This window comes from Ranitomeya variabilis, chromosome 1, assembly GCF_051348905.1.
Source record: "Ranitomeya variabilis isolate aRanVar5 chromosome 1, aRanVar5.hap1, whole genome shotgun sequence".
Lineage (NCBI taxonomy): Eukaryota > Metazoa > Chordata > Amphibia > Anura > Dendrobatidae > Ranitomeya > Ranitomeya variabilis.
Window position 1 is genome coordinate 262,674,718 of NC_135232.1, and position 23,666 is coordinate 262,698,383.

A 23,666-nucleotide genomic window follows, 5' to 3' on the forward strand; every position below is an offset into this window, starting at 1 on the left:
ATAGCTGTCTGGACTCAGGCCCTGTGATAGCTGTCTGGACTCAGGCCCTGTGATAGCTGTCTGGACTCAGGCCCTGTGATAGCTGTCTGGACTCAGGCCCTGTGATTGCTGTCTGGACTCAGGCCCTGTGATTGCTGTCTGGACTCAGGCCCTGTGATTGCTGTCTGGACTCAGGCCCTGTGATTGCTGTCTGGACTCAGGCCCTGTGATTGCTGTCTGGACTCAGGCCCTGTGATAGCTGTCTGGACTCAGGCCCTGTGATAGCTGTCTGGACTCAGGCCCTGTGATTGCTGTCTGGACTCAGGCCCTGTGATAGCTGTCTGGACTCAGGCCCTGTGACTACTACAGCAACCATCATCCAGTGAACTGTGGGGTGTCATTGGCCATTACTGAGATAAGTGAGAGGGAGGCATCAGTGATGGCGAACCTGTGGCAGTCCAGCTGTTGCAAAACTACAATTCCCATCATGGCTGGCCATTCAAAGCAAAGGCTTTGGCTGTAAAGACATGATGGGAATTGTAGTTTTGCAACAGCTGGAGTGCCACAGGTTCGCCATCACTGGAAGAATTCCCCCTCCCCCTCACTTATCTTAGTTCACGGCACCCCACACAAGTTAAATAATAGCAAGACCAACAAAAGAAACCAACTGACAGATGAACAAAGAAGTCACTAAGCAGGTAAGTTAATTCTAATTATACATATTTGTTATTTAAACTATACATGTCGCAAAATTGTTTTTTTATCAAGGTGACACACCACCCAAGTTATGCTCGGTTTTTTGGCGAATTTTGACACACCGAGCTCAAAAGGTTGCCCATCACTGCCCTAGAGAGTGACTACCATGAAGAGATCCAGAGTAACAGTAATTAAAGCTTTTATTGGAGAAATTTATAAAACGCATAAAAATGCCCAAGCACCCTAACATAAGGTGGAGGGTAGGTGCAGTGTATCATTACATTATATCAATTGCAAGGTAGTGATGTCCTCATAATGTATACAATTCCGTGCACATAGATTACATATAAGTTGCCTAAGCATACCAACAATATATAAATATCAATATATAGACAATATCAATGTGCACAGATCAAATTAAGCAATCCCAGTGATATATACCTGCAGGCTGCACCACTCTCCACCTCACCCCAACGCGTGTTTCGCACCGAGCTTCTTCCGGGGGCGCCCGGAAAAGCTTTAATTACTGTTACTCTGGATCTCTTCATGGTAGTCACTCTCTAGGGTAACGATCGGTGATTATACACACAGTATCGTGCAGCAGACACACACACACACACACACACACACACACACACACACACACACACACACACACACACACACTACTTGCTTCTCCTCGTTCCCTCGCTGCTCTGGCTTCTGCAGAGCATCTCAGCGTCTCATCAGCTACACTGCTGGCACAGGCACACGCTGAGGCAGAGGGGGAGTGATGAGAGAGGGAGCGCTATTTCTTCCACCACTGCTTTCATCTGTATCACCATAGATGCCGAGAAGTTGAATGCGCGATGGGAGGCGGCTCCGGGCCCCTCTTACTCTGGGGTCCCATAGCGGCCGCGTGGCATGCCGCTATTAGCGGATGACTGTGGTCCCTAGGCGACTGCCTGGTCTGCCTGCCCCTAGCGGCGGCCCTGCATTTACCATAGCTTCTGTCACCTCCGTCCCCTGATGACGTCCAGTCTCAGTAGCAGTAAAGAAGTGACCGCAGCTTCTCTCGCACCCCTCCACTTCTTCAGTCCACATAACTTCTATAATCACCATAAAACGAATTGTCATTGGAGGGCAGCACTAGTGTCACTGACCGTGCTTCTATCATCACCCCCAGATAATTGTTTCAGTGAACAAGGCTGCGGTGACAGAAGCTGTAGGGTAGCACTAGTGTCACTGACCCTGCTTCTATCACCACCACCCGATGACATCTTGTTTCAGTGAACAAGGCTGCTGTGACAGAAGCTGTAGGGTAGCACTGTTGTCACTCACCTTGCTTCTAGCACCACCACCTGATGACATCTTGTTTCAGTGAGCAAGGCTGCGGGGACAGAAGCTGTGTGCACAGAAGAATGGTGGCAGCGTGAAAGAACCTGCAGTCATTTTTACTTCATTGCTACTGAAACCGGACGTCATCAGGGGACAGCCGTAACAGAAACTTTCATAAGTGACTGCAGTGCCACCCCCGATTACGCTTTTTCAGGGAGGGAACGGAAGCATTAGGCGTGACATTAGCCTCAGCCTCCTGATGACTATTCTCAAATACATCCTCAGAGACTCAAACGAATAGTCACTGGAAGTAAGAAAAAAAACAAACATAGAAAGTTAGAGTAGAGAGGAAACTGTAGGGAACTTTGAATTGAAGTGTGTTAGAAAAGTGGTTAAATTAAATAGTAAGACTTGTAGTAGAAATTCACTTGGCTTTAGACATCCCCTTTAAGGAAGCCTACAAGGGATTCACAATTTTTAGAAAGTTTATTTTTTCTTCCTTTCTATTCCTGAATTCCAAGATACTTTCAGTCATTCACTAGCAACCATCATTGGCTACTTCCATAGGATAGAAGTCTGCCATATTCATGTGATGGACACACAGGAGCTCGGCTTGTTACATTATCATTCTTCCAGCTGTTAACATCGTGTGTTCATCAGTTGATGAGGTCAGGTTTGCATCCGTTCATAGTAAACATTATAGGTTCCTATTAAAGGGAACCTGCCAATGTGTTTTATTCTTTTAATTAGTTCACAATACTCTGTATGCCTTGAATATACCTTTCTACAATTTTATCGGTGCCATTTACAAATGTGCTTGTGTCCACTAGGACCATACCAGTGTCCTCGTGAATTGGTGCTAAGACATACCCCCCCTTTGTTTGATGAAAGGAGTATAGTCTGGCTATAACTTCCACAGGCCACTCTTAATTTTAATACATCTCAAAAGAATACAGTGGAAAGTTTACTTTGTTTTGGGTACCGAACGTGAAGCGTGAGAATGATACGCAATATAACGTAAAACGTGACCTGAAATGGGCTCCGCTAGCTACAGCATTCGTTCATTTAGTTGCAGATAGAGGTGTTGCAAATCGATATGCCAGGGCCCAGTCCATCGGCTTTATTGATAATACTAGATGGAGGCCCGATGCTATCAAATCGGGAGGGCGGTAAGGTCACGATGGGCAGGCATGCAGCGCTGTTGTTACCTAATGGCATCCTGTGATAATCTAATGACTTTTACATCAGGGGACTCATGTGCTTGACACCTATGCTTATATGCATTATTTTTGCCCCAGCAATGCTGTTGCTCTTCAAGAGTCTCATTTGCCCTTTGTTGTCTTCGACGTTGTGCCTTTGCCGCTTTCCTTTCATTGTCATTGGCGTACTTTTTAGGAGGAGCCATGTTTGCGTTGATATTTGCTTTTTAAAGGGGTTTTCCCACAAACAAAAGTTCATTTTAAAAATTGTCTGTCTGGCCATGTACCAAACATACCACAGCTCCTTGGCAGGGGAGGAAGCAAAAGACAATACTGACATTACAGCAGGAGATCACAAAGGATACATTTTGTGAGGTAAAAAAAATTTTTTTTAAAAAAGTCAGTGAAATATTTTACTTCACAAATTGAATCCTCTGTGATCCCCTCCTGTAGTGTCAATATTGTCTTTTGCTTCCTCCCCTACCCAGGAGATGTGGTATGCTCTATACACTGTCAGACAGTCAGTTTTTTAAATTTAACTTTCGTTCGTGGAAAAACCCCTTTAGGGTATGTTTCCACGGTCAGGATGGCCCCCTTTCTGGGACGCGATCATGCCGGATGTGTTAACTCTTCACGTCCGGGATGATCGCTCTGTCCCATAGGGCCCTGTGATGTGCCTTGCGGGGACGCTGCGTCCCCGCAAGGTGTACGGACATGCTGCGATCTGAAAAGACGCGCAGCATGTCCGTAGTCGCAGGGCCGCCGCGTGCGGGTTTCCACGCATAGTGGAGACGGGATTTCATAAAATCCCCTCCACTATGCTGGAACATCTGGACGCTGCTTGTTTGACGCTGCAGCTCTGTGCAGCGTCAAACAAGCAGCGTTTCCTGACCGTGGAAACATACCCTTAATGTGACCGGCTTCCCCTGCCTGTAGACACGTCGCGCATCTGCCGCCAGGATCAGCCGAATGATTAACTGCACCTGCGCGTAATTTGCGCAGGCGCATTAAATCAGACCACCACCATCTTTGTGCAGACAGATAGCGGCGGTCACATTAAAACTGTGCATGCCCTCCTCCTGTACAAAGATGATGGCATTCAGTGAAACATTTGCCTGATACTGGCGGCGTGTTCGCGACGGTGTTCCGCTGGTGGTACCGTGTGTGTGTGTGTGTGTGGTGCGTATGGCGTATATAGTGTGTGTGTGGTGCAACGGTGTTCCGCTGGTGGTACTGCGCAATAGGTTGGTACCAACAGTTTCCATATTGAGACACCCATCACTTGGGAGTCCCAATATGACGGTCAGTGAGCTTCCTCCGCTTGGAATTCTGGGATACGGTGACATCTGGACAGAACAGGAAATTAAAACATTACAAGTCATTTATATAAATAGATGGTCACTGGACACCCTGAGGAACTCATCCTGCCTCCCGAGATCTGCTGTCGTACGTTGACGTGTGTCACGCCACAAGGATGACATCGCACCAGGCCTGATATTCAAGGGAAGAGCTGCAGATGCCGGGAAATAGAAGGCAATTCTCAGGGCTCCCGTCCAGTGACCACTACCGAAGCAGCCGATGGACCCGGGTCCTGTGACCGCAGCCGATGGACCCGGGTCCTGTGACCGCAGCCGATGGACCCGGGTCCTGTGACCGCAGCCGATGGACCCGGGTCCTGTGAACTGGTTCGCACCAAATCTAGTTGTAAACAACATTGCTGAAGACAAAGTATAATCATTGATCTGATCCAGTTACTGGCTAATATATGGGGCATTGTTATATAGGTAACTCGGTATAAGCACTATATCTTACGTCCTGACCTTTGTAAATGAGGGACAAGTATGTGTCATATTGTAGTGCCATGCATGCAGTAAGGGCACCCTCTTCTGCCAAAGTACTGAATACAGGATACGTTGGCATTAGACGCCACCTGTGACAGATCTGGCAGTCACATTCCAGGACTGTGGGTCAGTGCTGATCCTGTTCTGGACTGCTGATATGTGGGAGTATCATTTGTAGCCTATGAATCATGCAATCTATGGGAACTATTCTTGTAATATAATACCAAATGGGTTCAACTGAGCACAAAGAATTATCTAAATGTCCCAATACCCTTCTATGCAGGTCCCAATTTCACCACTAGATGGTAGTAGCTTGCTGGGAATCTACGTGTAGTGCACTACTTACAGCACTCAACAAGTTAATTCAGTGACAGATCATAATGGTGCTGAAAAGTGACTCATCACACACTCCAGCAATTATGTTCAGAAGGGATTATTGTTTTTGCTAGACTTAAAGTTGCAGAGACTTGTAACTGGATCAGTAGGTTAATGATTGTGTGTGATCACCAGCAATGTTTTTTACGGCCATACTCCGAAGACGAGACAGACTTAATTCATGGCATGTTTCAAGTTATATTACAGATTTATTTTTTTTTCTCATAACTGTGGTTACCAAAAGTAGAATACATTTCCCTTATTTACTGTGTAGCGACAGGTTTAGAGGGGTGTCGCAGCGAAAGCCGCCAAAGAACAGATGTCAGGCTGACTACAAATAATGTAACCATTTTTATTTTTCCGGATTCTTAATTCTTTTATCCCCTATTCAGTCAACCGACGTTCTGGCATCTGAAGGAGATCTGTTCATATTCTATTACCAGCATATTAATACACACATAATTATAGACTCTATTTTCACCAGCTCCTTGGATATTAATGATCCGTTCCACCCTGGCCGTCTGCATGCTTTGAATATCTGGCATTCTATGAGCGTGCATAAGCATGTCTTGCACATGTCAGCCTTTGTATGCTTCATTCGTGCCCACGTCACAACCTCCTGGACTAAGGACTGTCAAAGTATGTTGGATGCCAGGTGCGCAGAGGTCTGCTTAGCCGATTGGCGGTACACAAGATATCCCATACTGTATGGGGTCACATGTCAGGTGTTCCCTAGAGGGTGCTGGACTCTTTCTAGATTCTGCCTGTCGAGTATTCTCACATTGTCTATGTATACTTTAAAGAAGCCTGTCATGCACCCACACCCTGCAGGGGATTGTATGTCACCAAGCCTTCAGGCTCCTAGTGCCGGCTTCTCAGAAAGTAGGTCATGGACTCTCCACTTCACTATTAATTAACCTGCCTCCTGCCAGAAGGGCAGCCATAAAGCAAAACTCCAGATAAATATTGTTATTGTGTATATTAGTTCACTTATTCCACGTTCTCTTGCCAGAATTGGCCGCGATACATGGTTGGTTTTGGATGATGGCGCTAGAGAATGTCAAAGGGGTGGGTGTTGTAATACAAGAGCAAACAGATTCTAGGTAGGCATTAGAGAAGTGGCAGCTGCATGATCTGTTGGCCCTTGGCTGTCAGCTCCGGTTTCCCTGTATAAGCAAAAATAGCATATTATTTTCATAGGTCAAGATAAATGAATTCCACTTATGCCCCAGGGAAACAAGCAGCACAATCCATCATGGTGCCCTTTTCCATGACTACCTGCCGTTGGGTCTCCAAAGCCCTCAGAGGCTTTTTAGAGAGGTGTAAGGATGGATTGCAGAAGAAATGTTATCTAATGTCGTAATTTTTTTTACAGACTGTTATTTCTCCTTTAGGAAAAAATCTGTCATCTTTACTGACATGTTAGTTTTAGTAGCAACTTGTATTTTGAGGCACATTTTCTCACCTCCTCTTCACTCCTCTGTAGTTCTCCCTGATTGTTTATAAATAAATAGACAATTGGGTGTGACTTCCTTTTGTAAAAGGGGTGTGTCCATACAGTCTGCACACCCTGTCACCAGTGATTGGACAGCGGCAGACTGTGTACGGACACACCCCCAAGTGGTAAGGGGACCCGGTCAGGTGGGTCATGCTGTCCAAACCACTGGCCTCGTGAGTCAGAGCCTGGCTGCAGGATGTCAGCCAGGTTTATTCAACTCCCCGACCTTTCCCAGCACCGCTGCAGGTGATTGACAGGTCCCTCCCATAGCGAGATACCTGTCCATCACCTCTAACTAGGAACTTCTAAGTCTGCTGACAGGTTCTCTTTAATAAACTCATCCATTTCTGAAAGGAATTCCAAAGGACAGCACAAACCAGAGTTCTAATAAAAATTCATTATTATATTGTAAGGAATGGCATTATTTACAACAATTTGTACTGTCACTTATTTCAGTATAATCGACCATTGACCATTACATGCCTGCCTTGCTATATTTTTTATGGGCCACATTAACTCACGTTACTATTATTTTCTGCAGAAACTCGAAGCCAAATCTCTTATTAAGTTGAAATTTGCAAAGAATCAAGATGGTAAGTTGGTTGTCTTTAATGTGTTGACAGGGCATGCATTGGCATGGTGGTACGTGTGTCTTTATAATATATGGCTGGAACATAAAATAAGAAGCTGATAGTTCTACTTTAATATACACTCCTTGAGACTTTCTCTTTTCTACTCCCATATTTACTTGTAGGAGTTAAATTTGGTGGCAGTATTCCTTGTCCCTAAATGATTTGCATGTGCTTAGCATAAGTGAAACGTGTCCATGGGTCACTAATATCACAGCACAAATTCTGTTCTTCCCACACCTTCTTGTAGAAATGTTGATAGTCTACTCCTAAATATCACTATCTCTTTTATCAACGTACATAGGATGACATACAGTACAAGTAGCAGTATGCTATAACATACTTTTGCAAACCTGGTCAGCACAATAGGGTTTGGCAGTCACGGTTAGAGATGATTTTCTGAGAATCGGACTGAAGTATAAACACTACTAAATGCGTCACCATACGTGATGATAAATATATTTCAATCATTTATCTGGGACATCCTACATTTCCATCTAATAGCCTAGCCTCCCCTACCACTGCTCAGGTCAGTCCTGCGGTGGTGTATTTTAGGCTTTTACAATAACGTATTCTGTAAACTACCAGTAAAAACACTGAAAATTAAGGGGTTCTCGGAGTATAGAAAATTGAAATGATTAAAGGAAATGTCATTAGAAAAAAATGTAAGAACTATCTGTAATTTTATTTTTTATTTTACTCGCTTATATGGCACCATTAATTTCACAATCTAGATTCCCTATCAGTATGTCGGAGTACCTAAAGGAAACCCACACAAACATGGGGAGAACATACAAACTCCTTGTAGATGTTGTCCTTGTTGGGATTTGAACTGAGGACCCTAGTTCTGCAAGACTGCAGTGCTAACCACTGTATCAACGTGCTGCCCATATATAGGAATTCACACTTGTTTTGTCTAGGGAGGTAATTACTATAGAATTAAAATTGTGGCAACACATTCAGAAAGACAGAGTTGGCAACAGTGTAAGTAGCCACTTCTTACTTATGCACCCCCTGGTATCTCCAGCATTAGATCAGAAAGAAAGGATGGACAGCAGTGTGAGCAGCCTCTTCTTTTCCCTGGATTCCTCAGTATTAGATCAGATACAGGGTCTTTACCAGTGTGAGCAGCCTCCTCTTGCCTCCGCACTCATGATATCTCTAGTGTTAGATCAGATAGACAGGGTGGACAACAGTGTGAGGAGCCTATTCTTGCCTTCCCAACCGTAGTATATCATATATTAGATCAGAAAGATAGGGTGGACAGCAGTGTGAGCAGCCTCTACTTACCTTGGCACCTCTGGTATCACCAGTATTAGATCAGATAGATCTAATGGACAGCAGTGTGAGCAGCCTCTTCTTACCTCAGGACCCCCTGGTATCTTCATTTAATAGATCATCCATAAGGTGGACAGCAGTGTGAGCAGCATCTTGTTACGTCAGCACCTCTGGTTTCTCCAGTATTAGATCAGATAAAGAGTGGACAGCAGTGTGTGGCCTTTTCTTACCTCAGCACTCCTGGTAGCTCCACAGTAAAAAATTAGAATACTCAATAGGAGCATGTGTTACTACATATGAAGGGCGAGAGAGAAGCTTCCTACCTGACATGCCTAGACACCGGTCCTTTTATATTGTAGGACAGGTCTCTGTCAATGTTATAGTATGGCAGCCATTTTAATGATCTGCAGTGAATTGTTCTCTAAACAAAACAAGTGTGATCTGTTATTTATAGTGACAATTACTTTTTATCTATTTTCATAGAACCCATTTAAGACTTAAATGGACTTTGAGAGTTCTATGTTAATGTTTGGTAATATTTTATTGAACTGGATGTAGGAAAATACAATATTTTAAATACATTTATTGTCACTTGCATCCATTGAGATGTCCCATTGACCATGGCAGCCTGCCTTGACGTAATGTTGTGGATACTACAAAATTTCCAGGCTGTGGTTGCCACGATCATGTGAAACTTAAGGAGTTTTTCGGTCCAAATCGATAAGTGTGCAGTCACTCTGTGTGACTTATATATATATGATATATATGTTATACATGCTCCCGGCCAGTGGGCGTGGACACATCACTAGAAGGGGCGTGGCCTAAATCCATAAAAGTGTATGGAGCGAGGCAGCGCCCACTAGATAGGCCCTGATCGGGAGTATGTATAACGCATACATACGCTCCAGTCCCAGCTCCGAAATGTGCGAATCCACACAGTGCGTGCACAGGAGAGATTCAGAAGTCTAAAGACATACAGAGTTACTGCAGACTAATCGATTTGGAATGGACAACCCTTTTAAATGGATGTGATGTGACTATCTGAAGGACTGGCAACGAATAAAGGAGAAGGCTTGAAGACTATGGGAATAGGAATGGATTGTAGTAACTGTCATCATAAGTTATCATTAAAGGGATTGCCTGGTCTAGATTACTTCCAACTAGAGTCAAGTTTTAACAAATGATTGTTTGTCTAAGAGCGAGCTCTCCTAACTTTCCATATGCAGTAACGCTCTGCTCAGCCAAGTATCCTTGTGTTTTCTATGAGAGCCTCTGCCAGACTCCTCTGGCAGCTACTTATTGTCACGCCAACAAAAAGATCTGTCTCTTCCTTGACATGTTGGGGGAGAATAGGAAGACCCCAATACACATTAGACTGTTGACCGATATCAGCAGATGCTGACAACTTTAGTATAATGTATACAGGGGCCTTAAAGTGGTTTTCCCACAAACAAGGTTCATTTTAATCAATAGATCTTGGAATAATAATTCCGCAATTGGACGTGTTTAAATAAAATGTCCCTGCTCTGAGATAATCTTATACATGTTCCCCTGCTGTGTACTGTGTAATGGCCGTGTCTGACCGTACAGGAACATGGTCTGATCACACCACAGCTCCTGGGCAGGGGGGGAAGCAAGAGAGTATACAGTCAGGACAACAGGGGATCACACCTGATTCTTTCTTTGAGGTAAGATGAGTTTTTAAACAGGCAGTGAAATGTTTTCTCTCAAAAAGAATTATCTGTGGTGTGCCGTGCTGTAATGTCTGTATACTCTCTTTTGCGTCCCCCTCTGCCCAGGAGCTGTGGTGTGATCAGACCATGTCCCTGTACGGTCAGACACGGCCATTACACAGTACACAGCAGGGGCACATGTATAAGATTATCTCACCACAGGGACATTTTATTTAAAAACATCTAATTGTGGTAATTAGTATTATTCCAAGCTCCATCAATTAAAATCAACTTTGCGGTAAACTCCTTTAACACCAGTGCAATTTGTCGTAAAGCGGTTTTGTAAACTGTCACATATTGTGTAACGTCTCCTTTTTCCTTATTCTGCGCACGCTCTTCTTTTCTAGGGAAGTATCACTGCCCTGTGCTGTTCTCTGTGTTTACCAATAACTCCCACATCGTGGCTATTAGCCAGACAGGAAATGTCTTCTCATATGAAGTAAGTGAAAGCCGTCTTACTATACATTGCCGTTAATGTCCAACTGCTGAGATGTACACTGTCCTGTTGGCACAGAGTAATACGAAGATCTAGTATACGGGCTCGTAAAGGTCTGCTTCATACAGTTAGCTTTAATGGACCTGTCATAGAATTAACTCTGTAATTTCCCCACCCAGGCTGTTGAACAATTAAATATTAAACCGAAGAGTTACAAAGACCTACTAACTGATGAACCTTTCACCCGCCAAGACATTATAACTCTACAGGTAGGAACTTGCATCATCCAGTTCTGTGGGGCCTTGAGCTGTACAAAAGTATTTGCTGCAAGTAAAAAAGATAAAAGAATGATAAAGTAAATCGCAGAGCTCTCAGGGAAAAATGAGGGCTGCTCTATGGAAGTGTATTGCATTGTGGACAGTACTGCTCCATACTATCGGCTGTATCCCTCATATTGGCCCCTAGATGCACAACACAATGTTTACATGGTAGATCATGGTCCATTATTTGGCATCTATGGAATACGCTGTAGCATTTTTTTAATTGACAATCTGCCTAAAACCACTGCCATATGCATATACAATGATGTATATGGCTTCATTAACCCCTGCATGACGTGCTATTTAGTGATGATCGTTCATGCTTGGAGAAAGCGTTATCTGAGCATACTCTGGTGCAAACAGAGTGATTTCGGCGTGCTCGAAAAATGTTTGAGTTCCCGCGGCTGTTAGAAAGCCATAACACATGCAGGGATTTCCTGTTTGTTAGGCAATTCCTGCAGGTGAACATGACAATACAAAATACATTTATTTCTTTTTATTTTTGAACTGGTTAATGGGGGTTTAATTTTTTCAATATTTTAAAGCATTTTTTTATTTGTACGTTATTTTTTTTAGTTCTCCTATGGACCTTTCAATCATTTGGTCGCTTATACTATATACTGTAATGCGGCAGTATGTGGCTAAATAGACGTTCTCCTATGACGCCCAGCATCCTTTGACGCTTGGCTTTATAGGAGGACTAGTGTGGAAGCCATGAGGCCTTCAGCAGCTCGCGGCCGCCATGGTGTCCCGTTGACACCCCACAATTGATCCACGGAAAAATGCATACAAGCACACTTGCACCCCAGCGATTTAAATGCCCCAGTCAGTGATTGGAGCTAGCTCTGGTTGCTGCTTGGTGGTGTTACAGGCAGATCATGGCTGTATAACACAGCTATGGTGCAGACTCCATACATCGCCTGCACCCATGTGACAACAATTAATTTCAGCCATGTTTGTCTAAAGCCTACATTTCCTGCATTGTGCTGGACAGAAGTAATTGACTTCACATTGGAATTACTGACTTTCATGATATCCTTTTAAAACCTCCATAATATTTTGGTAGCGGTATAAGGAGTCATAAATCTTTGTGCATTAAAAATATAATTAACCAGATCTTTGTGACATAAAGCATTATATTCATTTCTTAGTCCTACTTAGTTGTCGATTACAAACTGTAAAATGACGTGGGAGCACAACAAAGAGCTTTGGTGATTGTATTAAAACCCCTCCATATTGCATTTCTCATTTTACCGAAGCATTATTACATTTTATTGCTCTGTAAGATCAACGATGCATTAAAATCGAGACTCATAAACTGATCATGACATCTAGTGAGTTTCTAGGCTGGAACTCCAGTGATCCAGTGACAAACGATAATTAACCAATTTGTTGGCTGCACGTTTTAGGAAGGGATAAAGGTGCTTGTCAGTCAAAAACACATCCCCTCATGTAAACTGGCAATGTGGTGCTGACATCAATGGGAACTATATGGAAGTCATTGTTTCCTTCCGATAATTGCAGCATGTAAATGTTTAGTAGGCCTGCACTGATCTGCTTGCCTTAGGCTAAGCACACTAGCGTTTTTTGTCCTCCGTCGCAATGCGTCGTTTTGGAGAAAAACACACCTGCAAAAGTGCTTGCAGGATGCGTTTTTTCGCCATAGACTTACATGTGCGACGCAGTGCCACACGTCGCAACTGTCGTGCGACGGTTGCGTCGTGTCACGTCAGTCCGTCGCCAGCAAAAAAAGTTGCTTGTAACGTTTTTTACTGCGTCGATACCGTCTTTTCCGGCCGCGCATGCGCGGCTGGAACTCCGCCCCTTCCTCCCCGCACCTCACAATGGGGCAGCGGATGCGTTGTAATAATGCATCCGTTGCCCCCGTTGTGCAAAATAATCACACTGTCCGTCGGCACGTCGGGCCGACGCATGGCGACAGCCCCGTGCCGACACCAGTGTGAAAGTAGCCTTAGGGTAATTTGTTGTTCGTTCTGGGCAGCTCATCTGGCTTTTAAAAAGGCCGTTACTCAGTGACAAGACCTTAATTGGAACTTTGATACTTCTCCGCGTGATTTTACATGGATGGACTTAACGGCGGTTTTTCAGCACAAAATGATTGTCCATACAAAGTTCAGCACATTATAGAGGACATAGACCTACTAAAACTATTCCTTTTGGGCACTGACTTGTCAATACAGAGGGGGTTTGTTAAAGCCAGATGTTCCCAAATCATTAAGAGGCATGACCCTAACACATACCTTACTCCAGTCAGAGACTGGAGTAAGATTGGTGGTGTAAGGGGTATGCCACAGCTCGTTGTCAATTTGACAAGCTGGCCAAAACTGGCGTTGAAACATCAAAAGTGGCAACATTTTTAAGTAACTCAATAGTGTACAAAAGTGTATTGACTCTTCAAAGCGTAATCACTTTGATGAATCTGAGCCTTAGTAATTTAATCTGTTATCCAGATATAATGATGAAGTGCTCAGTGCTGCCTTGGCGTGGGCGAGTTATACGGTGCACTCACTTACACGTTATACCAGTAGACGTTACAGGAGTCAGTGCTGTCAATTAAGAAAGCGTGGGAGTGGGGGCAGTGATACATGCAGAACATCTAGGTGGGTAGATGCACTGAACCACCTGGCCAGAAGCTGAGAACTACGCCTGTTAAAAGTTTTAAAGGGCTTGGTGATTGAGTTAAAGAATAGAAAAGTGAGTTTGATTTGATGTTAAATTGTTTTGATGAATGAAATTTAGTGTTTGTCTGTAATAGTCATTTTATCGCTGTAGTTTGATCCATCTTCGAAGCTTTTAAGAAATAGAAGTGAAGATAAAGGAAACCATCATTTGATAAGCTAGACCTAACATCACTGTGCTGCGGGGTTTACCAAGATGTCAAGACATGAGCAGTGACTATAGAAACTAAGTTTGTGATTGTAAATCATAACACACCTTCACTTATTTTTTTTTTCTTTTTTCTTTTACGAGATAAGCTCAAATATGTGTAATGCGTTCCTTCTGTTAAGTTATTTGGTTCAAGTAACTATAGGGGATAGGTTGTAAATTGTATACACCTCAGCCCAAATCATTGTAAGTGTTGTACTATACAACAGCAGCAGGCTTATACTGGGGACTATCCTGAGCAGACCATGGATGGCATGTTAGTTTGACAATATCCGTAGTTCTTATATTCAGCACTGAGTGAACTCTGGTTTATTTTTGCAAATTTCTCCTGTAATCCTCCATGTGATATCGGTGTCTGACCAGACTAAAGTTGTTACGGTAATTCTGATGATTTTGCTGAAAGCAGCAACACTAAAAAGATCGTAATTCGAGTGTAATAAGTTATATCCTTCTCAGGGTAAAACTTGTAAACCTGCCCAGTGAGTTGTTTCATGAGCTTGATAAGTCCAGTACTAGAAATCTCTTTAGATAAATTGGGAACCTTGCATCTGTTTCCTTTCCTGTCTTTATATTCACAATTAAATTGCCTAAAATATTTTGCACTATGATACTGAGTTCATATTTTTTTTGTTCACCAGGATCCTTCAAAGCTAGAAAAATTTAATGTCTCAGAATTCTATCACGTCAAGAACAACCTGAAAGTTGTAGACCCCGGTGAGTTTGGTTATTTACTACATTTGTCAGTTGTATGGATTGGTATACAGCGTTACAACCCAGTTTATAATATAACCAGGCAAATGGAGATGACCGTGAATTAGAGGGTCCAACGGCTGCATCTACCAACGGTTCTCATAACGAGGGTCCACAAACCCCTTCCTGGACCGTCGTTTTCTGTCCTTCATCATAGAGATGGATGGAATTAATGTGGCTTGTGCTCTGGAGCCATAGCAGGGATTTGGGGACCTTCAGTTTTGAAAATGGGGTCTTGTTGAACATCTCATGTACTCATCTAATTTAATTCCTTTGGGTGCAGGATAATGTTTACACAGGACTATGTGTTCCTAAGAATGATGATTGTAAGCAAGCTAAAAACTCGGGACCCGATTTCCTGGTAAAGCATGTTCCAAATTATCGGCATAGTTAAACGCACCCTTACACTGTTTATCTGCAATGAGTGTTGATCTGTTAAACCAAAGTGTGATATGTTGCGTTCACGAATTTTGCACAGCAGCCCAGCACCCTCGGTGCCATCAGGATGTCCACCCAGCTTCTTCTGCCTTTAGTGAAGCATACATATCAGTTCATTACAATGTAGCCGGAGCCAATTTGCTACTCTGTTCATATGATGATATTGAAATTAATCATTTAGATGAGGAAAAGGCTCGTCAGGACCCATCCTACTACCTGAAAAATGCCAACATGGAAACCCGGGAGACACTTAGTGAACTATACAAGGAATTCAAAGGAGATGAAATGCTGGCGGCCACCATGAAAGGTCCAGAGAAAAAGGCTACAGACAAACTAAACGCGGTGAGAGCCAATTGCCATATGTTCTCCATTGGGTCATGTTTACTAGTACACAGTAATGACTGGGTCTCTCTTATACAGGCTCATTACTCTACCGGTGCTGTGAGCGCATCTTTTACCTCCACTGCGATGACTCCGGAGACCACCCACGAGGCGGGTACGTCACCACCCATCCTTGTCGTCCAGGCCGCTCTGTTTCCCTTTTCCTTCCAGTATCTAACAGTTTTTCTCTTGTAGGATAAAACCCTACATCATCACATTACTATTATATATTATTTATTTCTATGCTGTGCTGTGGTTTGTTTTTTTTCCTATTGTTGTGGTCTAAAGACTTTTTTTTTTTTTTTTTTTTTGCTCTCGTTCAGTTCCTGGTAATTGATCAGTTTTTGCTTTTTCTCCACAACATAAAGCTGCCATTGCAGAAGATACCGTCCGCTATAAGTATGTAAAAAAGAAGGGTTACGTCCGACTCCACACCAACAAGGGTGACCTTAACCTGGAGCTTTATTGTGACAAGGTACGTGACCAGGACATGGGGATCCGTGCGCTGTACTTGGTAATCACTTGGTATGATTCATGGCGTGGGTGGATGTGTCTAGTCTGAGATAGCTATCAATATGCCGCTCTTCACGTTTCACATTTTTATGACTGATGGGGTGCTTGCTGGAATGTTATGGAAAATGCTACATAATTAAAAACGTGACGCGGAGTCTTGGAGGCTCGACAGCCGAATCATAACTGAACGCTTCTTTACCTTTAACTCTGCCTAATATCAGACCCGGTGGCTACCATAGCAACACCTTATCGGCTTCTAGAATTTTTTTTTCTTTTCTGTTACTGTGGCAACAGGGATACGGGTGTGTCCAACAAGTTACTAACTGTGGGGGTGGTGGCGGAGTAACCTAAAGTGTTAAATATTTAAAGAAGTTGTGACCCATTTTATGTGACCTGAAAAGCACAGGGATGTAATCTGTCATAGTTCATATTAAACCAGGAAGAAAAAACCTAGGGGAAAAAAGTCGTGACATCTGTATGTCATTGCAAAGAAAAAGCACCTAAGGCAAAGGTTACTTTCTGAGATTTATGATTTCTTTTTTTTCGGAGAAAGGAGAAGGGGGTGGCGTCTTTGGTAGGGTAAGAAAAACGTCACTTATGCAAAATGTTACTTGGAGACACCGGACTTGATTAAATTTGGTGTAATTAATTTTCAGTAGTTCTCGGCAGGACTCCAAATTGCTCCAAAGTTTAATTCTGTAATATGTCGTAGTAGATCTGGACGGGCATATGCTAGAAGGGACAGAGCCAGAGCGCTCTTCTGGCTCTTCCTGAGTTTGACATGGATATTCCTTAGGTGACATGTTATAAAGGTCTTGCCAGATCCCTTACTCCCCCACACCCCTCAGCTGAGGTAAAATGGGGGCAGCTTATTAGATTAGCTTCAAATCCAGTTTTAGCCCTCATTTCTGCTGTAAATCATATTTGCGCCAGAAACCTAGAGAAACAATATGGACGTCATCTTACCAACCATCCTTTGAGCATTTTAAACACTCAAGGCGTAAATGATATATCTATAATTCAAGGAGATATTGCGCTTCTATCGGTTGCCAGCTACCAGAAATGTTGAAATTATACCCACAGACACAAATATGCTCCCTGATCATGGATATATCATGGATTCTACAAAACTAGAATTATAATACAAAAAAACCATAAAATCTTGTTTTACATTGTCCTGTATGCAGTGCACAGAGAGCGGTTGCACAAGGTGAAAGCATTGAAGCCCATTCGTTTAACGTCGATTTGCCAGTGGAGACATACACGGACACATCTGCTGGCCCAAATGGTTATCCAACATTGACAGCTACCTATTAATTACCGTATATACTAGAGTATAAGCCGAGATTTTCAGCCCATTTTTTTTTTAGGCTGAAAGTGCCCCCCTCTGCTTATACTTGAGTCATTGTCGGCGGGGGAGCGGCGGCTGTCAGATATTCACCTGCTCCTGGCGCGGTCCCTGCATGTCCGATGGTCTCCGGGCAGCTCTTCCTGTGTTCAGCGGTCACGTGGTACCGCTCATTAAAGTAATGAATGTGAACACATATTCATTACTTTAATGAGTGGTACGTGACCGCTGAACATAGAAAGAAACTTCCGGCTCCCGGAGACCATCTGACAGTGAGAAGCTGCCAGGGACCGCGCCAGGAGCAGGTGAGTATAACGGGGAGGGGGAGCATTGCGCGATATTCACCTGACCCCATTCCACCGCCGGGCGCCCCTCCGTTTTCCGCGTCCTCTGCTTGTGATTGTTGGGGTCAGAGGGCGCGATGACGTGTTTAGTGCGTGCCCTCTGCCTGAACAGTCAGAGCTGGAAGACAGAGCGGCACGCAGCAGTGGAACAGAGAAGGTGAATATCACAAATGCCGGGGGCTTATACTCGGGTCGGCTTATACTCGAGTATATATGGTACTCTGTATACACTGTCTGCCTCCATCAGATAACCTGCTTGAATTCCATGGGTGGTGCAGACAGTGACCAATGCCCCTCCTGCCTTGGATCTGTATAACTCCTCTTATGACACAAAGCAATGAAACACAAGTAGAATAAATTAGCTAATTGGTGCAGAAAATATGCAGTTCTCATCATGGGAACTTGGCCTAAGGAAGTAGCATGTCTTGAAGCCATTGGTATGAGGTTTGCCACATGCGTCTATCTCACGGACGGTGTCTCTGAATCAACCTTGTTAGATGCTGTCCAGGTAATGCACGGACATCTCGAGTCCACCAGAGTGGGAGCTCCTCAGAGCTGTTCTTTGTCCTGGCATTTAGCGACACTACCCCCAAGTTGTTCCACCTTCTACTTGTATACCCCAAAAGGCTAAAATGTACTAGGTTAGACTCCTCAAGATTCATTGATAAAAGTAATTTGAAGATGTTCTTGCTTGTCTTCCTACATGACCCAGACAATAGATCATTTGAGTGCTGAGTTAAGTAATAATAATAAAAATAATAATCTTTATTTTTATATAGCGCTAACCTATTCCGCAGCGCTTTACAGTTTTGCACACATTATCATCAGTACAGTAAATGTATGCAGTGTTGAGATTTATTATTCCCATCTGTATTTTCTCTTAGACACCAAAGACATGTGAAAATTTTATTAAACTCTGCAAGAAGAATTACTACGATGGGACAATCTTCCACCGCTCTATTCGGAACTTTGTCGTATGTATCTGTCCAGTATAATCCTAAGTGGGGAGGTTTAAAAATGGAGACCCCCTCTACTTTGGCATTTTCAAAATGACACGAGGATATTTTATAAACGTGCATTTTTTTTCTGTATATTTACAGATACAAGGAGGAGACCCTACAGGGACAGGCACAGGTATAAAGCCATCCATCCTGTGTGGATAGACATACGATTTCTCTCCAATCCTCAACCCTTTATTCTAGAACTATGTCATGCATTTATATTTTTGTTCCCGATCTTAAAAGGAGGTGAATCCTGCTGGGGAAAACCTTTCAGAGATGAGATTAAGCCAAACTTAAGTCACACGGGTCGCGGAGTTCTTAGCATGGCAAATACTGGCCCCAACACCAACAAGTCCCAGTTGTAAGAGATTCTTCTACTTGTGGGTCTCGATCAACATTTTCCGTGTGATGACCGGTGCCGTTCATTTATCGTTTATATGATTTCTTTATCCTACAGCTTCATAACTTTCCGCTCTTGCACCTATCTGGACAAAAAGCACACAGTGTTTGGACGGTAAGTGCATCGGGTTCTTCTAGGCCCAAAAATGTTTTACTCCTTCAACTGTTTGGATCATGGATTTTTACTACTTTCTCATTTTAGTGTTGTTGGAGGATTTGATACCCTGACCGCTATGGAAAAAGTGGACACTGACTCAAAGACTGACAAGCCAAAGGTGGTGATTTCTACTTAAACATTCCCAATGGACTCATTTCCAATAATATAGAGAAAATTTGCATAGGGATGTTTATTTATTTATTTATTTATTTATTTTAAATGCCAAACATTCTTTGAGTACAAACTTTGCCTGTTTATTAGAGATTGCATTGTTGACTAGGCACCTAGAGTAGAAATAATATGATTTCAGTGTGTAAGTGTCACCTTGAAATAACAGTGACTAACAGAAACACTATACTTTATAAGTCATTAAAGAATCGTCATATCTTTGTCATGGAAATTAGTCATATCGTTCTGGATGGATTGTGCTCCACTAATTACAAATGTTGCCCCATTCAGGAGGACATCCGAATAGAAAGTACTGTGGTTTTTGTGGACCCATATGAGGAGGCGGATGCACAGGTAAGCGCCATCATTCCTCTTGCCTTATGTTAGTACTGAACGTATAAATACAGATAAGTAAAGTAAAAGTGCTGCTAATAATTTGTATAAATCTGGAAGCCAATGAGTGGAGATGCCAGTGTAAGTAGTGATCAAGGAGACTGAGGTGTATGTATCTGGACTTTTTGTCCTTGTTGTCACTCCTTTCACCACTTACAGAACTATTGCACCTGAAATACTGGTTCATCTCGTCACAGTCAGACAAGCCTCCCAATATCATGAGTAAAGTCTGGCATTTGTCAATAAACTTGTCTGGACTCTGATATTCTGCCATTGTTATCAATCCCTTTACAGTAATTCTACATTCTTCTTATAGCTGGAGTCACACTAAACGACTTACCAACGATCACGACCAGCGATACGACCTGGCCGTGATCGTTGGTAAGTCGTTGTGTGGTCGCTGGGGAGCTGTCACACAGACCGCTCTCTCCAGCGACCAACGATCAGGGGAACGACTTCGGCATCGTTGAAACTGTCTTCAAGGATGCCGAAGTCCCCCTGCAGCACCCGGGTGACCAGGGTAAACATCGGGTTACTAAGTGCAGGGCCGCGCTTAGTAACCCGATATTTACCCTGGTTACCATTGTAAAAGTAAATTTAAAAAAAAAACACTACATACTCACATTCTGATGTCTGTCACGTCCCCCGCCGGCGTCCACGGGGTTAAAACTGCTTTCGGCAAGAGCGCTGCTAATGCACGCGCTGCTGCCGAGAGCTTCCTGCACTGACTGTGTCAGCGCCGGCAGTAACAGCGGTGACGTCACCGCTGTGCTCTGCTTTACGGCCGGCGCTGACACAGTCAGTGCAGGGAAGCTCTCGGCAGCAGCGCGTGCATTAGCAGCGCTCCTGACGAAAGCAGTTTTAACCGTGTGGACGCCGGGGGACGTGACAGACATCAGAATGTGAGTATGTACTGTTTATTTTTTTTTAACTCTTACAATGGTAACCAGGGTTAATATCGGGTTACTAAGCGCGGCCCTGCACTTAGTAACCCGATATTTATCCTGGTTACAAGTGAACACATCGCTGGATCGGCGTCACACGCTGATCCAGCGATGACAGCGGGTGATCAGCGACCAAAAAAAGGTCCTGATCATTCCTCAACGACCAACGATCTCCCAGCAGGGGCCTGATCGTTGGTCGCTGTCACACATAACGAGATCGTTAGCGGGATCGTTGCTACGTCACCAAAAGCGTGACGTTGCAACGATATCGTTAACGATATCGTTATGTGTGACTAAGCCTTATGTTGTTGGCAATCTTTAGAATAATTTTGTCCTTGCACAATTCTATGACCTGGACAGGTTGCTTATAATCATTTGTGTTCTAGAGAGATGCAATCTGATCTGCGAAAGCTCGGCTTTCCTTGAGTGCCCTCTTACATAGGGTGATAATTGTCCAGACGATCATAATAATCATTGCCCAGTCTACACATGTCCCGAAATAGAATGGCAAATGATTACTCGCTGAATTAATGATTGATATTTATTGTTAGTACATGCCCACATCTAAAAGGGGCATCTGCCTTTCATTTCAACTGGAAACTAAATTGGGGAAGAGGACAATGCTCATACGAATGGTCACTCGTCTGAAAACCTCCATAGTCCTAGAAGTGCACGTAAACAAATGCCGATTGACTTGCTATATTGTCGATGGGCACTTGTTAGTTCTTTTACCCTCGCAAATAAATTGCTATCGTGGAAGATGCACTAGAGAAGGCTTGTGTTGTGTTAAATATGTCTTTCATGCTTTTTAGGTCGCTTTAGAGAGGGAGAAGGCTCTGAAAGAGGAAGAAGAACAAAAAATGAAAGAACGGCCAGTGGTGCCAAAAAAAGAACAAACACAAGAGCCGAAAACCTACAGAACAGGCGTGGGAAAGTATATTAATATGACTGCAGCGTAAGTATCCTAAAATAAGAAAAACGTGCATCTTGTGCGCCATTAGGGTTATTGGGACTTTTCAATTTAGCGGGAACTATTGTTAGTCATTGTGGTAGCTTGTGCTCCGTAGACGGTTTCAGTGGTTAGCAAGTATCTGCTTTCCTGGACGATAACATCTCATTGCTGGGATTATCACCTGCTTAAGAACCATCACAACACATTTTTTAATTATTTTCATGATTTTTTTTTTTTCAAGAAAGAGTTCCTTAGGGTAAACCCCCAAGGAGCTCTTTCTACCCCAAACAGCTGCTTACACCACATCATCTGCAGTCACATGAAGGTATTCTGCTGCACCTGGACAGTGTGACACTTATTTATCCAGATACAAGCCCCGGACATGGCTGCCACAGCATTTTTTTGATTTACTACCTATAAACTAACTTTATTTTTTATTTTTTTTTAGAATACTGCCAAATATATACTTGGTTTGATGTCTGCATTTCATTACCAAAAAGCACCAAAAGACACACAAAATGTATCTCTTCCTATCAAAAAACTGATATTTAAATGCAGTATATAGAACATAAAGCTTGATAAAGAGCATGGATGTTAACAAAACATATCGCTTCAAAGGTTGCATAATGCAATAGAATTGATCTTACACAATTTCTAAGGCTACTTTCACACTAGCGTTAACTTCAATCTGTCACAATGTGTCGTTTTGCAGAAAAAACGCATCCTGCAAAAGTGCTTGCAGGATGCGTTTTTTCTCCATTGACTAACATTAGCGACGCAGTGCAACGCATTGCCACACGTCGCAACCGTCGCGCGACGGTTGCGCCGTGTTGTGGCGGACCGTCGGCTGCAAAAAACGTTGCATGTAACGTTTTTTGCTGCGTCGTGTCCGCCATTTTCGACCGCGCATGCGCGGCCGGAACTCTGCCCCCACCTCCCCGCACCTCACAATGGGGCAGCGGATGAGCTGGTAAAATGCATCCGCTGCCCCCGTTGTGCGGCGGAGACAACGCTAGCGTCGGTAACCTCGGCCCGACGCACTGCGACGGGCCGAGCCCGACGCTAGTGTGAAAGAAGCCTTATAAAACCTGTATGGTCAACCATGAATGCGCTTTTCTATCATGGGATCGCCTGCTGCTGAATTTCATTGCATTTTCCTGGGAATTTAGGGTTCCCGCGTGAAAATCAAGATTTTTTTCCTACACACTTTATATTGTTTGCGATGTTCACCTAATATCTAATGTGAGAGGTATGTACTGGAAACACTGCTGCAAATAATGCATGGTTTGGTTTTAATCCTCAGGAAACGAGCTGCTGAAGGCGACGATAGCGGCGCCTCTACTAGCAAAAAAGAGAGAGTGACTCGTGGCTTTGGAGATTTCAGCTCTTGGTAGAGACCTCAGGGTAGTGCCACCTTGAACTCCAGACCACGTCGTCCATCTTGGATTTCTATGACATTTTTGGACAATTGTTCACTGTAACATCACAAGCTATATTTTCTTTCTATAGCTGATATTTATTCCATGGATTTTGTTGCATTATGGACCCGTATCCTTTTTGGCCAAAAAAATATTGATGAGGCGAGAACAGACATATCTGAGGCGCACAACCCATTAGTAGGCAGGATTTGTGATTATCCCCTTAATAGTCTCTGCTCTCTAACATAATGG

At 43.4% G+C, this 23,666-nt stretch overlaps 1 protein-coding gene across 1 annotated transcript in view; it reads left to right on the forward strand.

Annotated features, from left to right (window-relative positions):
• The window catches only part of PPIL2 (peptidylprolyl isomerase like 2), a 78,999-nt gene that overhangs the window by 54,335 nt on the left and 998 nt on the right, over positions 1 to 23,666 (forward strand). Inside the window, exons 6-20 of the mRNA XM_077293417.1 lie at positions 7,447 to 7,498; positions 10,893 to 10,984; positions 11,161 to 11,250; positions 14,847 to 14,922; positions 15,578 to 15,738; positions 15,817 to 15,892; positions 16,146 to 16,252; positions 18,867 to 18,956; positions 19,083 to 19,116; positions 19,227 to 19,344; positions 19,441 to 19,497; positions 19,585 to 19,657; positions 19,999 to 20,061; positions 21,857 to 21,999; positions 23,300 to 23,666. The exon at positions 23,300 to 23,666 is cut by the window's right edge and continues 998 nt beyond it. Coding sequence (XP_077149532.1) covers positions 7,447 to 7,498; positions 10,893 to 10,984; positions 11,161 to 11,250; positions 14,847 to 14,922; positions 15,578 to 15,738; positions 15,817 to 15,892; positions 16,146 to 16,252; positions 18,867 to 18,956; positions 19,083 to 19,116; positions 19,227 to 19,344; positions 19,441 to 19,497; positions 19,585 to 19,657; positions 19,999 to 20,061; positions 21,857 to 21,999; positions 23,300 to 23,390 — 1,323 coding nt within the window. The 3' untranslated portion in view covers positions 23,391 to 23,666. The remainder of the gene's footprint in view (positions 1 to 7,446; positions 7,499 to 10,892; positions 10,985 to 11,160; positions 11,251 to 14,846; positions 14,923 to 15,577; positions 15,739 to 15,816; positions 15,893 to 16,145; positions 16,253 to 18,866; positions 18,957 to 19,082; positions 19,117 to 19,226; positions 19,345 to 19,440; positions 19,498 to 19,584; positions 19,658 to 19,998; positions 20,062 to 21,856; positions 22,000 to 23,299) is intronic.